The 18169-nt window shown below is 40.2% G+C and overlaps 1 protein-coding gene across 1 annotated transcript in view; it reads right to left on the bottom strand.

Annotated features, from left to right (window-relative positions):
* Positions 1 to 11252: 11252 nt before the first annotated feature.
* Sucnr1 (succinate receptor 1) overlaps positions 11253 to 18169 on the bottom strand; it is a 10016-nt gene continuing 3099 nt past the window's right edge. Inside the window, exons 2-3 of the mRNA XM_055596851.1 lie at positions 14139 to 15106; positions 11253 to 11423 (exon numbers count right to left, since the gene is read on the bottom strand). Coding sequence (XP_055452826.1) covers positions 14141 to 15106 — 966 coding nt within the window. The 3' untranslated portion in view covers positions 11253 to 11423; positions 14139 to 14140. The remainder of the gene's footprint in view (positions 11424 to 14138; positions 15107 to 18169) is intronic.

Below are 18169 nucleotides of genomic sequence, written 5' to 3'. Positions count from 1 at the left end.
CATTAACAGTCTCCCCTCCAAAAAAAGCCCTGGACCAGATGGCTTCAGCGCAGAATTCTACAAGACCTTCAAAGAAGTACTAACACCAATTCTCCTCAAACTATTCCATAAAATAGAAACAGAAGGAACACTACCAAACTCATTCTATGAAGCCACAGTCACTTTGATACCTAAACCACACAAAGATCCAACAAAAAAAGAGAACTTCAGACCTATCTCCATTATGAACATTGATGCAAAAATACTCAATAAAATACTTGCAAACCGAATCCAAGAACACATCAAAGATATCATCCACCATGACCAAGTAGGCTTCATCCCAGGAATGCAAGGGTGGTTCAACATACGGAAATCCATCAATGTAATCCACCACATAAACAAAATGAAGGAGAAAAACCACATGATCATCGCCTTAGATGCTGAAAAAGCATTTGACAAAGTCCAACACCCATTTATGTTTAAAGTCTTGGAGAGATCAGGGATACAAGGCACATACCTAAAGATAGTAAAGACAATATACAGCAAGCCTATAGCCAACATCAAACTTAATGGAGAGAAACTTAAATCAATCCCACTGAAATCAGGGACAAGACAAGGCTGCCCACTCTCTCCATATCTCTTAAACATTGTACTTGAAGTCCTAGCCAGAGCAGTAAGACAACTAAAGGAGATCAAGGGGATACAAATCGGAAAGAAAGAGGTCAAAGTGTCACTATTTGCAGATGATATGATAGTATACATGAGCGAACCCAAAGATTCAACCAGAGAACTTCTTCAGCTGATAAACACCTTCAGCAAAGTGGCAGGATACAAAATCAACTCAAAAAAATCAGAAACCCTCTTGTATACCAAAGACAAAAAGGCTGAGAAAGAAATTAGGGAAACAACACCCTTCACAATAGCCACTAATAACATAAAGTACCTTGGTGTGACTCTAACCAAGCAAGTGAAAGACCTGTTTGAGAAAAACTTCAAGTCTTTGAAGAAAGAAATTGAAGAAGATCTCAGAAGATGGAAAGATCTCCCGTGCTCATGGATTGGTAGGATTAACATTGTGAAAATGGCCATCCTGCCAAAAGCAATCTACAGATTCAATGCAATTCCCATCAAAATACCAACTCCATTCTTTACAGACCTTGAAAAAAAGATTCTGAGCTTCATATGGAGAAACAAAAAACCCAGAATCTCCAAAACGATCCTGTACAATAACAGATCATCTGGAGGTATCTCCATTCCAGATCTCAAGCTGTACTACAGGGCAACAGTAATAAAAACTGCATGGTATTGGCATAGAAACAGAAAGGAGGATCAATGGAATCGCATAGAAGACCCAGAAATAAACCCACACACCTATGAATACTCAATATTTGACAAAGAAGCCAAATCCATTCAATGGAAAAAAGACAGCATCTTCAAAAAATGGTGCTGGACCAATGGATGTCTACATGCAGAAAAATGAAAATAGATCCATATTTATCACCCTGCACAAAACTAAAGTCCAAGTGGATCAAGGACCTCAACATAAAACCAGATACTCTAAATCAGCTGGAAAAAAAGTGGGAAACAGCCTAGAACTCATTGGCACAGGAGACAACTTCCTGAACAGAACACCAACAGCACAGGCTCTAAGAGCAACAATCAATAAATGGGACCTCATGAAACTGAAAAGCTTCTGTAAAGCAAAAGCCACTGTCATCAAGACAAATAGACAGCCTACAGATTGGGAAAGAATCTTCACCAACCCTTTATCTGACAGAGGGCTAATATCAAGTATATATAAAGAACTAAAGAAGCAGAAAAGCAACAAACCAAGTAATCCACTTAAAAAATGGGGAACAGAGCTAAACAGAGAATTCTCGAAAGAGGAACATCGAATGGCAGAGAAACACTTAAAGAAATGCTCAACCTCATTAGCCATTAGGAAAATGCAAATCAAAACGACCCTGAGATTTCACCTTACACCCATCAGAATGGCCAAATTGAAAAACTCAAGTGATAGCACATGCTGGAGAGGTTGTGGAGAAAGGGGAACCCTCCTCCATTGCTGGTGGGAATGTAAACTGGTTCAACCACTCTGGAAGTCAATCTGGCGCTTTCTCAGACAACTAGGAGTAGTGCTACCTCAAGACCCAGCTATACCACTCCTAGGTATATACCCAAAATTTGCTCAAGTACACAACAAGGACATTTGTTCAACCATGTTCGTAGCAGCTTTATTTGTAATAGCCAGAACTTGGAAACAACCCAGATGTCCATCAACGGAGGAATGGATACAGAAATTGTGGTATTTTTACACAATGGAATACTACTCAGCAATCAAAAAGGAGGAAATCATGAAATTTGCAGGCAAGTGGTGGGATCTAGAAAAGATCATTCTGAGTGAAGTATCCCAGAAGGAGAAAGACAAACTTGGTATATACTCGCTTATATAGACCTACAAGACATGATAAACATGATGAAGTCTACACACCTAAAGAAGATAATGAAGAAAGTGGACACAGGCGAAGGTGATTAATCCTCATTTAGAAAGACAAATGGGATGTGCATTGAACTTATGACAGGAGTCTACCACAAAAGGCATCTGAAAGACTCTACCTAGCAGCGTTTCAAAGCAGACGCTAAGACTCATAACCAAACCCTCGGCAGAGTGCAGGGAATCATATGAAGGAAGGGAAGTTAGTATGATATGGAAAGGATAGGAGCTCTACAAGGACCAAATATATCTGGGCACAGGGTCTTTTCTGAGACTGACACTCAACCAAGGACCATCTATGGATATAACCTGGAACTTCTGCTCGGATGTGGCCTGTGGTAGCTCAGTGACCAGGTAGTTTTCCAAAGTAAGGGGAACACGGACTATTTCTAACAGGATCTCAAGGGCAGGCTGTTTGACACCCCCCCCCCCAGGGGAGGAGCAGTCTGTTAGGCCACAGAGGAGGACTTTGCAGCCAGCCCTGAAGATACCTGATAAAACAGGGTCAGATGAAAGGGGAGGAGGTCCTCCCCTATCAGTGGACTTGGAAAGGGGCAGGGAGGAGACCAGGGAGGGAGTGTGGGGTTGGGGAGGGAATGAGGGAGCGGGATACAGCTGGGACACAGAGTTAACAAAATGTAACTAAAAAGAAAAATAAAATAAAAAAAATCATATTGTGGAGTATAGTAACAAACCCAGCATGCAACTGGTGCAAGAACAAACACTTGTTAACATAATGAAAAGCAGAAATAAAAATAAAATTATCTAGTACAATAGTGCTAACTGCCTTAGCTTTTCATATTCCATCTCCTTTTACTTAGCTCTGAGGCTAAATGCACTTCCTGTACTAATTTTCCCAAAGAAAACGGTGTGTTCGGTGTGTTCAAATGTGCCCTATGAGTTTTTCAGTTCCTTAGGGCTGCACATTCCTTTCAAATCCCAGCATTTTTCTAGCTCTAAGGTGTGTTCGTGGCCTTGTTTAATATATAAATGAAAACAAAGGTTCTGGAGTGGTAGGATATATGGCAAGGCTTCTGGAAAAATTCCTGGATGGCTGAACTTGAGTGAAATGAAGACAGAAACAATTATACATTCTACTAGACTTCTCCTTCAAAATAAGTTATTACCCTTCAGGTACAACTTTTAACATTTATGGATCAAATACCGTCGATATCATTTCTGAGATGTACTTTAAAATAATATAGATGAGATTACAGGAGAAAAAAAATCTCAGGGCTACAGAGATGGCTCAGTAGTTAAGGGCATTTGCTAGGCTACAGAGGAGGACATTGCAGCCAAGCCTAAAGAGACCTGATAAGCTAGGGTCAGATGGAAGGGGAGGAGGATCTCTCCTATCAGTGGACTTAGAGAGGGGCAGGGAGGAGATGAGGGAGGGAGAGTGGGATTGTGAGGGAATGAGAAAGGGGGGCTAAAGCTGAGATACAAAGTAAATAAACTATAACTAATATTAAAAAATGAAAATTTAATTAAAAAAAGAGCACTTGCTCCTCTTCCAGAGGGCCCATGTTCAGTCCCTAGCACCTACATGGTAACAAGTCAGTGAGTCCAGTTCTAAGGGATCTGCTGAACTTTTCCAGAAACCAGAGCATTACATTACATGCTCATGAAGTGCAGACATGCGGGTAAATCATTTATAAATGGAAAATCTTAAAAATAAGAAATGCCTCCATGAAGTGACAGTTCTTGAGCCTACATCAAAGCAATATTGAAGGTTCACTTTACTGTGTCATTAATGTGGTACTGCATACTGAACCTAGGACCTCGTGAGTGTTAGAACTATTGATTTACTGCTACTATTTAATAGTTCTACTTAATACTATTACTACTAATGTTATTATTAGTTTACTATTCTTTTTCCTTTTTACTAAAATTAAAAAAAAAAAAACTAGAGCTTTTTAGAGTATTGGAAAACTAATACAGATTTATATCAGGTTCAAATTCTGGAGGTGAGACAACAGCCAGCATACTTCAAATGACTGTGAAGCTGATCTACTAAAGGAGCTATCTCCTTATCATTGGCCAAAGGGACAATGGCTACCTATGGTGTCTTTTAACATACTAAAATATAGGCTGGTCCCCTTAGTATCACAAGTACCAGTCAGTTACACAGTTCAGAATTCATGCTGGCATCCTGGTTTTTCTCACACTGCTTTTATCCTAAACTTCTCCAGCTCACAGGCTTCCTTCTCCTCAGCTACTCATTTCTCCTTATAACCCTGTTATTATAGCTATGTTCCTTCTCTTTGTCCTCCCCCTAGTCCTCTCTGTATGCCTTCTTTTGGCCCTCACTCTTGGTCTTCTCTTTGTCTTCCTTTCTGCTTTCCCACTTTCTCTCTTTTATCACAGGCAAGGCTAGTCTGTTTGCCATGTTCAGTGTAGTAATTTCTCTCTCTGCTCGGAACTCTTCCAGATGTCTCTTGCTACACTCTGTACAACAAAAATCTTTTGCTGTTTAACCACACCTTGGAACAGTCATGTTGTCAGTTCATACATCATGTGACGAGACTCTCAGTTATAGAATTTCAGTGTTCCCTTATCTCTTATACTCCATAAAATTCCAAGCAAATATTTAATTTTCTGATATGTGCTTATAGTTAGTTAAATTCCATCTTAGTAAAGAAAAATTGCTCATAAATAAGATAATTTCTTGATGTAGTTTTTGAATTGTGAAAGCCTGATTGATTTTTTAATATAATTCTTTGTTTATTACAATTTATTCACTTTGTATCCCAGCTGTAGCCCCACCCTTGTCCCCTCCCAATCTCACCCTTCTTCCCTCCCTCATCTCCTCCATGCCCCTTCCCCAGTTCACTGATAGTTGAGGACCTCCTCCCCTTCTATCTGACCCTAGCCTATCAGGTCTCATCAGGACTGTCTTTTATAGTCTTCCTCTGTGGCCTGGTCAGGCTTTTTCCCTCAGGGAGAGGTGATCAGAGAGCTAGCCACTGAGTTCATCATGTCAGAGACTGCCCCTGCTCCCCTTACTAAGGAACCCACTTGATGACTGAGCTACCATGGGCTACATGTGAGCAGGGGTTCAGGTTATATCCATGGATAGTCCTTGGTTGGAGTATCAGTCTCAGAAAAGACCCCTTGGCCCAGATTTTTTTGGTTCTGTTGTTCTCCTTGTGAAGCTCCAGACCCTTCCAGGTCTTTCTATTTGACCCTTCTTTCATAAGATTCCCTGCACTCTGTCCAAAGTTTGGCTGTGGGTCTCAGCATCTGCTTTAATACACTTCTGGGTAAAAAATCTGTACACGTAAAGAACCTAAGCAAGAAGTATACGACACTGGTTAAGATGTTCACTCTTCATTCAGAAAGAGATAGACATGTGAAGAAGGTGAAAATAAGGAACAAGACAAGAGCCTACCACAGAAGATCTCTGAATTATTTATTTTTTTAAATAAAAAGTGTCTTTTAATTCAATTGTGTAGGGTCTTTTTTAATTTTTATTTTTTCTTCACAATTTATTTATTATAGATCCTGATGGAAGTCCCCTCCCTCAACTCCCCCATTCCCACCCTCCCTCCTGCTTCCTCTCATTCCCTTCCCCTAGTCCACTAAAAGGGGGAATTCTCCACTATTGCCATCTGCCCATAGTTTGTAAAGTCTAATCAGGACTGCTTGGATCCTCTTCCTTTGCAGCCTGGCAAGGCTGCAATCATCTAGGAAAGCCATCTATAGAACTAAAGAAGCTAAACACTAGGAGGACCCTAGGGAGGATGCTTAAATCTCATTCAGAATGTCAAACAGGATAAACAGCAGAAGCAGTGGAAGAGAAGAAACTGGATGGGAGCCTACTATAGGGGGCATTCTGAAAGGATTCACCCAACAGGGGATAAAAGCACAAATACAGAGACTCAGGACCAAACTTTGAGTACAGTACAGAGAGTCTAATGGAGGAAGAGAGGGGTGGAGATACAGGGACATGGAGGGGACAGGAACCCCACAAGGAGACCAACAAAACTAAAAGATCTGAGTCCAGGGTGTCATGCAGAGACTGATGCCCCAAGGAGGACCATGCATAGGAAGGACCCAGACTCCCTGCTCAGATGAGGCTGATTGGCAGCTCAGTCTCCATGTGTATCTCTGAGTGAGGGAATCATGGGCTGCCTCTATCATGAACTCAGTTGCCTGATGAAATTGTAAACATCAAAAATAGTTCCTTTTAAGAAACTTGTACAACCACTCTGGAAATCAGTCTGGCACTTTCTCAGACAACTAGGAATAGCGCTTCCTCAAGATCCAGCCATACCACTCCTAGGCATATATCCAAAAGAGGGTCAAGTACACAAGAAGGACATTTGCTCAACCATGTTTGTAGCAGCTTTATTTGTAATAGCCAGAAGCTGGAAACAGCCCAGATGCCCCTCAACTGAAGAATGGATGCAGAAATTGTGGTACATCTACAAAATGGAGTATTACTCAGCAATGAAAAATAAGGAAATCATGAAATTTGCAGGTAAATGGTGAGACCTGGAAAGGATCATACTGAGTGAGCTATCCCAGAAGCAGAAAGACACACACGGTATATACTCACTCATATAGACATATAACATAGGATAAACTTACTAAAATCTGTACATCTAAAGAAATTAATCAAGAGAGAGGTCCCTGACTAAAACGCTCAATCCCCATCCGAAAGGCAAAGAGGTTGGACATCAGAAGAAGAAAATAGGAAAGAACCTAGGAACCTGCCACAGAGGGCCACTGAAAGGCTCTGCCCTGCAGCCTATCCAAGTAGATGCTGAGACTTATGGCTGACTGTTGGGCAGAGTGCACGGAATCTTATGTAAGAAGTGGGAAATAGTAAGAGCTAGAGAGGATGAGAACCACACAAAGAGAGCAACAGAACCAGAAAATTTGAACACAGGGAACTTCCCAGAGACTCATACTCCAACCAAGGACTATTCATGGAGATAACCTAGAACCCCTGCACAGATGTAGCACATGATAGTTCAGTGTTCAAATGGGTTACATAGTAATGGGAAGAGGGTCTGCCTCTGACATAATCTGATTGGCCTGTTCTTTGAGCACCTTCCCCTGTGGGGGGAGCAGCCTTACCAGGCCACAGAATATGACAATGTAGCCACTCCTGATATGATCTGATAGACTAAGATCAGAAGGAAGGAGAAGAGGACCTCCCCTATCAGTGGACTTGGGGAGGGGCATGCTTGAAGAAGCGAGGGGGAGAGTGGAATCAGGAGGGGAGGTGGGAGGGGCTTATGGGGAGATACAAAGTGAATAAAGTGTAATTAGTAAGAATAAAAGAGAAACTGTTGAGTAAAACATACTACCAAAACAAATGAATGTTTCCCAACAAAGTCATTTAAGTTAAAAAATCAAATATAAATTGATTGACTTATAATCCCTGCCTTCTCAAGCTCAACATAATCCAGTTGCCTTCACACTTAAAAATTATTTCATTATGTTCTAAAGATAAATCACTTTATATTTCTGTTTGTTCATATGATATTGTCACTAGTACTTCATTGTGAATTTTATATACCTAAAATTTAATGTGTTACCCACTAGTTATAATGCTCTTTCTTTAATTTAGAACCCATCTCCATATCGGTAATTCATTTTATCATCAGTCCCAGTTACAGAGAGTTTAATGAGAAAATAGGACACAATTAAAAAAATGACTGTGTGACAAATATAGCAAGACTGTTGGCTCTACTAGTTGGTGAACATGACAGTTGTGGAAAATGTCAATTACCTCATTTATTCTGTACCTAGTCAGAAAGTCTAAAATCCTGCCCAGTGTTAACATGAGGCCACAACGCATGTGAAAACTCATGCCTCAGTTCTCTTGCCTAGCCTTGTGCTTTGTTTGTCCTTTGCTTCAGATACATTAATATACGTTCCCTTGGAATTGTTGAATCCAAGTGTTCTGACTAACTCCTTAGGCCCTGGACACATCTTCCCCTTTATCTGCCATCTCAGATTCTCACAGGTACCACCACCATTACAGTGGTTATCACCCACACCATCTGTATCTCAAAATATTTTGCTGTTTTTTAGGGTAAGTGTGGGAAAACATTTATTTTTATCTTTTACTACTTGAAGGCTTGGTACCTACATGTGCTAGTTGCTTACAAAATTATACTGCTTGCATCTCAGCGCTTTGAAATATTTGAAAAAAAATAACTCATCCGGAATAGGCTATATTTACCTTTCTTCAAATAATTCTGATATTTGTGTTGCAACTCAGGCCGGAAGAAAAAAAAAATCCACGTGATTAACATGATGTCTGTCCTCTGTGTGTTAGATTGTTTCCCTGGAATGGGATAGAGCTGAATTTGCCTATATGACTGGGTTTTTCTGTTTATCCTTCAGAGAATCCTTTCTATATGTAAGCCACATGCTGCTCTCCCCAGTGGTGGACAGAGGAATTGGAAAGCATGGTAATAACTCCTTAAGTGTTGGTCAGTCTTACACAATTTGCTAACTTTCTTATGATATGCTCCTCATCCTGTTTGTCACCTATTAGAATGCCACAGGAAACAGGCACAGTGTATGGGAGGCAAGTACAGCTGAAGCAATGGCTTATGAAGCCTAAGGATGAGTCCCTCATGCTTCCTCACTACTGTCATCCACAGCTAGCCGCAGTGAACTGGAGTGAAGGCCTTTCCTGTACAAACCTTTGTACATTTAACTTAATACAACACTTTTCTCTGGAAAGTTGCAAAATTAGCATGCTTTGCATTGGCTTCAAACTCTATTCTCAAAGATTAAATCTTCTATGACAAAACTAGCTATCTTCAGGAACAAAACAAGTAAAGATCTCTCCTCTGATCAGCCTTTTCATATATCAACTATGACTATGAGTTTTGAAAAAAAAAAATCCAAACCCATGCTTAGATCTCTTGAGATTAAAGGCAAAAGTAGTCACTTGGATAGCATTTCACACACACACACACACACACACACACACACACACACACACACACACATTTTCATGGAGAATTCATGTTCAAATAAAATGGTAAAGCAGGATTGGGGTGTATTTTGGAGTTAACTCTGACCCTGTTTCTGGCAACATCTTTACGAAATCTCTTAAGCCCTGTTTCATCAGTAGCACATGGGGGAGAGGAATGCAACAGGCATTTTGTAACAAAGCTAGATAGCAGCTATGCACAGAGTATTCCTTGCTTCATTCCTCCATAAAAAATGATAGAAGTATATCACTGTACATTTTACTTATTGTCCCATGTACGGTGAATCCATATGACATGAAAGGTGATTTGAAGTAATTCACCATCTTTAGAAACCAGGTAAATATCACTATTTACTTTTTCTAGCTAGAGTTAATAGCCCAGCAAAATTTGTAATTTAACAGTTACTTTCAAAGAATGTAAACAAAAATCAGCCTTCTAATTAAGTATTATTTGTATGGTTGGTACAGGGAAGAACTGCAGAGGTTGCTGGAAGTCTCCCTACAGCAGGGTTTTCTGGGCCATCTGGCGGGGTTGTGTAACTAATGACTGGAGCATGACACAACAGGAAAATATTTAGGAAAAAAAATCTTCCATTTAGACAGGGTATGTATCCTCAAGTTTACTGTGTCTTGTGAAAATATGATTCCTCCGTGCCACCCTCTAAGGTTCTGAAAAATAAGTTTCTCATAGAAATCCAAAATAAAGAAAAAGGATAGAACCCCTGTCTTGTTACTAATAAATATGGCTTAGAAGGTGGACTTGACCCTAGGATGAAAGCAGGGCTTCTACACCAATCTGCACCTGTGAATCTAGTCAGAGACATTGCAGCTGGGAATCCCTGGGCACTGATTGCTCTCAGAGCTCTTACACTGGGATAGAGACAAAGGGAAGACACACACACAGGATGGTTGGCAAGCCTGAGTGAAAGCTGGTTTGTTGTTATGCATGTGCGCATGCTGCCTTGCTGTTCCCGATACACTCAACATTCAAGCAGCTTCTACTCCTCACTGAATGACTGACACACTCAACATTTTAGCATCTCAGAGTCCTCATTTAATGACTGAAGATATTTCCTGCTGATGCTATTTGACAGGAGACAGGCTGGAAAAGGAACATGCTGTACTCTGTGTTACCAGTGTGAGTGTAGAGGGTTGGACTTGGTATCACATGGCATTATCATGTGATTCTTATTATTCCTGTGTTTTATCTGTACCTCTGTCTCAGCTGGTTTTCTTTCCTTTCCATGACAAGGAGTAAGGCAATATTTTAAATGTTTCTTATAAAAAAAAACCAAGAACTTGAGAAAAAAAATCAAATCCCTTTGAATTTATGGGAATAACTCTGTTTAAAGGTACCTACTAATTCTTGGGGGGGAAAAACGTAGTAAGATCATTGGGGGTACTTAAGTAGGTTTGATACAAATAATAAAAAAGTAATTTAGGGGAGCAAAATTGCTTTTTCTGGGTAGGCCTGTGCTGAGGAAATGGGAAGTTATCAGGAGATAAGATGTTTGTCTTCAAAAGTTTCAATAGTGTGTGTGTTTGTGTGTGTGTGTGTGTGTGTGTGTGTGTGTGTGTGTGTGTGTTTGGATCTAATTCAGGACTTCATACAAGCTAAGCACACATTCTTCCCCAATGGTGGGGGAAAGCAGCTGTTTATTTTTATTGGAAGTAATTTAATTGCAAGAACTGGTTTCAAAACTTCTTTTTATTATTATTATTAATTACACTTTATTCATTTTGTATCCCCCCATAAGCCCCTCCCTCCTCCCCTCCCGATCCCACCCTTCCTCCCCTTTCTGCATGCATGCCCCTCCCCAAGTCCACGATAGGGGAGGTCCTCCTCTCCTTCCTTCTGATCTTAGTCTATCAGATCACATCAGGAATGGCTGCATTGTCTTCTTCTGTGGCCTGGTAAGGCTGCTCCCCCCTCAGGGGGAGGTGATCAAAGAGCAGGCCAATCAGATTGTGTCAGAGTCAAAACTTCTATGAGAGAAAACACAAACAAGTTGATTAGATACATAACCTAGAAGTGAAAGATGGGCAAGATAAAATTTGTCCATGAGATTTTTTTTATAAGTTTTACTGGAAATTTAAGATAGTATGCTCTGCAGAGTTACCTTATCTTTTAAATCTTCTGGGGAGGGGGGGAGTGATTCTGCTACTCGTTCAGTGAATAAAATTTAGTCATATTTCTTACAAAAAAGTGTCTATAGAATCTGATAGGTGAAAAACTATGTGAAGGGATTCAAGAATGAACACACAAACAAAACGAAGTGTAAACCTAAGTAGAGAGCATATACTCAGGTATAATATGAACCAACTGACGTTCCTGGTCCTCTCAAAGTAACGCTCAGTCTTTCAGCATGGTGGCAGGGCTATCTGCAAGAAAACCAGACCATGCAATTAATAGTTCCTTGCCACTTATATGCTAGTTTCTGATATTAAATATTTTTATTTTAAAAATTTATTTATTATGGTTATCCTATATTATATAGCTAATATCTGCTTGTAAGTGAGTATATACCATGCATGTCATTCTGCTTCTGGGATACCTCACGCAGGATGATCTTTTCTATTTCCATCCAGTTGCCTGAAAATTTCATGATTTCCTTGTTTATAATAGCTGAGTAATGTTCTATTGTGTAAATGTACCACAATTTCTTATCCATTCCTCAGCTGAGGGACATCTAGATTGTTTCCAGATTCTGTCTATTATGAATAAAGCTTCTATGAACATAGTTGAGCAAATGTCCTTGTTGTATGGTGGAGTATCTTTCCAGTGTATTCTCAGGAGTGGTAGAGCTGTGTCTTGGAATAGCACTAATCCCTATTTTCTGAGAAAGTTCCTGAGTGATTTCCAAAGTGGTTGTACAAGTTTGCACTCCCACCAGCAATGGAAGAGTGTTCTCCACATCCTCACCAGCATGTGCTATCACTTGAGGTTTTGATCTTAGCCATTCTGATGGGTAAGAATGTAAAGAAGCTAAATAACAAGGAAGACCCTAGGGAAAATGCTTAATTCTCATTCAGAAGAACAAATAGAATAACCATCAGAAACAGTTGAAGAGAAAGAACAGGATGGGAACCTACCATAGCTGTGTTCTGAAATATTTCCCAGCAGGGGATTGAAGCAGATGCTAAGACTAACAGCCAAACTTTGGGCAGAGCCTAGGGAGTCTCAAAGAAGAGTGGGGGGATAAAAAGACCTAGAGAGGACCCAGGCTTCCTCCTCAGATGTAGCTAATAGGCAGCTAAGACTTCCTGTGGGTTCCCTAGCAAGGGGAGCACGAGTTTTCTCTTATGCCTGCTCTTTGATCACTTTTCCCCTGGTGGGGCAGCTTTGTCAGACCACAGGGGAAGAGGATGCAGGCAGTCCTGATGAGACTTGATAGGCTAGGGTCAGACCTTAGGGGAGGAGGGATCCCCCTTTCTGTGGTCTAGGGGAGGTGGATAGAGGGCAAAAAGGAGGGAGGGTGAGACTGGGAGGAGATGAGGGACAGAGCTATTATCAGGATGTAAAGTGAATAAATGACAAAAATGACTAAATAAATTTTTAAAACACAGAAAAAAATAAAGATTTATTTATGTTACATGCATGTGCCTGCTTGTTCGTATGTGTATCCAGGTACTCATGGAGCCCATAACGAGGTGTTTGATCTCCCAGAGCTGGAGTGACAGGGGCATGTATGGAATTAAAGGGAGCTACTCAGTATGGGAGCTAAGAACTGAACCTAAACCTCAACAAGAACAGCAAGTGCTCTTAACTGTTAAACTCCAGGTCCAATAATGTGTTCTAAAGCTCACTGTTTAGAGGAGATGGAAACAGAAGGAACTTTTTACTATACTTCCATGTACTGGGCATCCGATTGTGAAATCAAAATTCCAGACAGCTCAATCATCACAGAAACAATGAACTCATTTTGGTGTGTTTTATTTTGCTTAGGGTTTCTAACACATTTTTTTTTTCTGTAATGGTGGACTTTCTAGAACCCATAGTTGGCATGTTGATTTTTTTTTCTTTTTTTTTTTTTAATTTGAGTAAAATTACCCTGGAATTTAATTATGGCTGAATTTCCTGACAACCAAATTAAAATATACCCATTTTCTTTGCTTAACATTGAATATCCTTTAACCAAAATAGGATCCTTTTTGCTATAGCCCATCTAACAGAAAAGGGCCAAAGCATTACAGGTGAATCATGAGTCATGATCAGTACAGAGTAGTTACTTGTATATTAAATTATAGTTAAATTATATTGCTTTATTCAGATGTTGCTGTTATTTAATCTTTTTAAGAATGTAACTTCTAAAAATAACAGTTAATAGTGTACATTAAGACCCAGCTTGAACTCAAGCCCTTGGGGGCCAGGTGGGGTGGAGGCACAAAAGACTGGAGATAGTTGTCTACTTGATTACAATTCAGCTGCACAGCGGGGGGGGAGAGAGGGAAGGGAGAGGGTTGTGCAACTGTAATCCCAGCACTCGGGAGGCAGAGGCAGGTGTATCTCTTTGCGTTTGAGGCCAGCCTGGTCTACAAAGCAACTCCAGGACAGCCATGGCTACACAGAGAAATCCTCTCTGTCTCAAACAAACAAACAAACAAACAAACAAACAATTAAACAAAACAAAACAAAACAAAACAACAAAAACAACTACACAGCTTCATTTGCGAAGGCCCTTATTTTGGCTGAGAAAAGACCTTCATCCACTTGCTCGCATCCGAAAGGACGTAAGGGATTTGAAGTATTGCCGCAGCTTATTAAACAGCATCTCTCTGAAGTGGTCTCCCATGAGGAAGTAGAATATAGGGTTGATGGCACTGTTCAGAAAGGCCAGGGGCCTGGTCAGGATGTACAAGGTTTGGATAGCCTTCTGCGCACATCCCTGTGGCCAACTCTCCAGGCGTGAGGCGATCCTCAGATTGCGCATGAAGTGATAGGGTGTGAAAAGCACAGAGAAGACTGCTACCGCCAGGACCACGAGGCGCAGAGGCTTGTCCAGCGGCAGGGCCGTCGCCTGCTGCCTGCGCCTCCTCTTTAGGAAGACTACCATCTTGTAGTAAAAGAAGCACATCACAGAAAGAGGAACGAGGAAACCCAGGAAAGTCAGGAACAGACTGTAAATGAGATTGTATTTGGGGTTTCCGGAACTTGCATAGTCGATGCAGCTGTTGCCCTTTTGTGTTAGGACAGAATTAATGAAAGTGAGTATAGGCAAAATTTCTAAAGTCACTAAGACCCAGATAGCGAAAGAGATTAAAATGGCAAACTCCTTCTTTTGCAGAATGTGTTCTCGGAAAGGGAACTTCATAAGCAGATACCGATCTATGCTGATGAAAGTCAGGAAAAGGATGCTGGTGTAGAGGTTGGCGTGGAGGACATAGCGGTTGCTTATGCAGAGAATATCTCCATAGCTCCACTTCTCAGTGGCATAACTCTTTATCAGCATAGGAAGGGTGCACAGGAAAGCCAAGTCAGAGATGGAAAGATTAAAGAGATAGACGTTGCTACTGTTCCAGTTCTTCAGGCAGAAGAGGTAGCCAAACACCACTGTGACATTCCCAAGCATTCCGAAAACGAACTCGATCCCATAAAATGTGGAGAGGTAGTACTTTTTCAAGGTGTTCTCTGCTGCCAGCCAATTTTCACAAGATGAATTATTCTGCGCCTAAAGCAGAAAGAAAATGCAAGATCAAACATTAGATGGTGAGCAAGGACAAACGGTAGAACAGCCACTGAAAAACCTAAAAATTTACTGTGGAGAGTTGGTGAAGAATGCACATACTGGTCATGGACGATAGCACGTGTCTTTAATATCAGGGCTGGAGATGCAGAGGCAAGCAGATCTCTGTGAGTCCAGAACAACACGGTCTATATCGAGATTCTGACAAGCTTAAGGCTACATACTGAGACCCTGTCTCAAAAAAAATATACATGTTCCTGTGTATTACTACATTGTATGCAAACATGCACATTATATATGCATGCAAATACATTATTTCGGAAAGGCTTCACTGAATATCTTCAAAATGTCTTCCTTTTGCTATTGTCATCACGAGGCAGAGTGGCTAATGTGAAGCCATGAATGATTTCCTGAGAAGAATCAGGAAAATACACATAGGATGCTATAGTTAAGGCGTGGAAAGCAAGTAATAACTAAAAAGGCAGAAGAAGAGAACTAATTCCTGCAATTCGTTCTCTGAGTTCCACACCTGCACCTGCTCATGTACACAGCATGCAGGCTTGCTCACCCCTGAGCACATACACATGTATGCATGTGAGTAAGCACACACACACACATAAATACATAAATGAGTGTAATACGATCGTGAGAGAGTTTTTGGATGGAGTAGGTGTGGCTAGCTGTCTGGGAAATAAGGAAAGTGCCCTATCTCTACCTGAAGAAGAATTTTTTTCAGACACAGGAAGAAAGTGTCCCAGAGCCCAGTGTGGAAATCAGAAGAGGGCTTAATACACAGCAAACAATCAAGAGAAAGCAGTCAAATAAGCAATGAGAAGATTCTAATTCATTTGTATCTTCAGGGCCAGCCACACATCCTTACAAATTCTGCCGAGTTAAACTGACTTGAACTCTATCCTAGAAAAGGAAGCAGGGTTATTGAATACAGTTGTCTTTTTAAATAGCTTTTATTTGGTCATATAAAATAAAACAACATTTTTCTTTTATTAAACATAGAATATATCACTCTGCTTTAAAATATAATGTCTTAAAATGTAAAACACTGTTCTGGTTTCATTTCTATTCCTTTGATCAAATGCCCTGACCAAAAAGTAATCTAGGGAAACTTTATAGTTCACTGTTCCAGGTTTTAGTCTATCATAACACAGAAGACACAATTGTGGGAGCTTGAGACCGCTATCCACGTCACACCCACAGTCAAGAGCAGAGTGGAATGAATTCAGGCATGATCACTTGTTTGCTCGTTTGTTCTCAACTCAGTAATCTGCCTAGGAAATACCGACTTCCAACATCTAGTTGGAACATCTAGATTTCTCATTTAATTGATACAGTCCTCCACAAACACAGCCACAGACCAATTCAATGTAGACAGTGTCTCATTGAGATCCTACTTACAGGTGATTCTAGGCCAAGTCACATTGACCTTAGAAACTAACCATCACGTCAAGTAAAGAAAACCTTGTAGTAAGACCCTCTGAATACTAATTATAACTTCAAGCAATGTGATAATTTTTATAATTCTCTGGCAATATGGCTACATTGTAGTTAGAATATTTCAAGGACTGGAGCAATCAGATAATGTATTGACTTTAAAAAAAAATTTAGAGCCTAATTATTCCTAATAGGAAAAGAGCCAATCTTGAAAAACATCTATGTAGCTCAAAATCAAGTCATGTTGCTATCCTATATTAAAATACTCCCAAGGACTAACGTTCATTCAGTTTCTCAGTGCTTACCCCACACCCCAGCAGCCACACTCCACTTCAGCCTCCCTGCTGTGCTCTAGCTCATCTCATCTCCTGTGCTCTGACTGCACAGAGCTGTCACACCCGGCCAGCCCCCTCGGCATCTCTTCACCGCTGTTTTCTCCTCATGGATGCTGCTCTTCTCCACATATCTGTCTTTCCGGCAAAGCTAAGTAAGCTCTGTGCCCCCAGTGTACATTTTCCTCATGCATTAAGTTTTGTCATACCAATTTCACACATTTGTTTTGTTCATTGTTATTTTCTATGTCTGCACAGCAGCTAACTGACACTGTGTGGTCTGGAGTTGCTGAAAACAGAGAGCTGGAAACCTGGCTGTTCATAAGGCAATTTCATAAATTCTTCTTCCAAAGCTAGAGAAATAGTAAATCCACAAAATGAGATCTACTAATTTATTTCCCCATAAAATCTTACCTGTTCATAATAGAATTTATGTACAAAATCAGTCACTGTGGTAGTGAGGCCTGTGGTTATGAACATATTTGTATAAAGCAAACTTTAATGTGTAACTTCTAGAATTGGTTTAATTATTTAGGTCATTTAATTAGAGTTTAATCTGAAATTGTTAATCATATAGATGTCCAAAAAGAAATAAACCAAAGTATTAGCACTAAGAATCCAGATCACTTTTATTGTGTCATTTATTCTTTGGTTTACCTAGAATTTCTCTCTGTCTATTTGTCTGTCTATCTATCTATGCTTATTTAGGTTTTTAACACAGACCAAAGGATACATATAATTAATAATATGAAACTTTTAAATTTCCAGAAATTAAAAAAAATGGACCCTGTACATCAGCCCATCTAGAAAAGTATAACTCTCATTCCTCATCAAAGAAGTTCCTTTATTTTTATTTTTCCCAGATGAAGACTATTAACAGAGAGCCACAGCTTGCCAAACGTAGAGAATAAGTGATCATGCACTGTCCATGGTCTACAATCTCTAACCTAACGATCAGAGAACATTGTGGAATGGGAGAAATTTCATATGATGCACCTTTAAAGGAAGAGTTGGAGGCAATCAACAGCTGTCAAGAGAGGGGAAAATTCTTTTTCTCTAGGGACGAGCCCTATGATGGGTTCTCATTTCCCAAGTGATCACATGTAAACATGTGTACACACAAGCATCAGTAAGTGGACCTAGTAGTGGGTTGAATATACAAATGTATGCACATCTGTCTCTGTATGTATGCATGGATGATGTATGCCTGCATCATCTATCTATCTATCTATCTATCTATCTATCTATCTATCTATCTATCTATCTA

The sequence above is a fragment of the Psammomys obesus genome, unplaced genomic scaffold (assembly GCF_907164565.1).
Source record: "Psammomys obesus unplaced genomic scaffold, mPsaObe1.curated_primary_1811, whole genome shotgun sequence".
Classification (NCBI taxonomy): Eukaryota; Metazoa; Chordata; class Mammalia; order Rodentia; family Muridae; genus Psammomys; species Psammomys obesus.
Note: the sequence above shows the minus strand (reverse complement) of the source record. Positions and strands in the feature narration are given on the sequence as shown.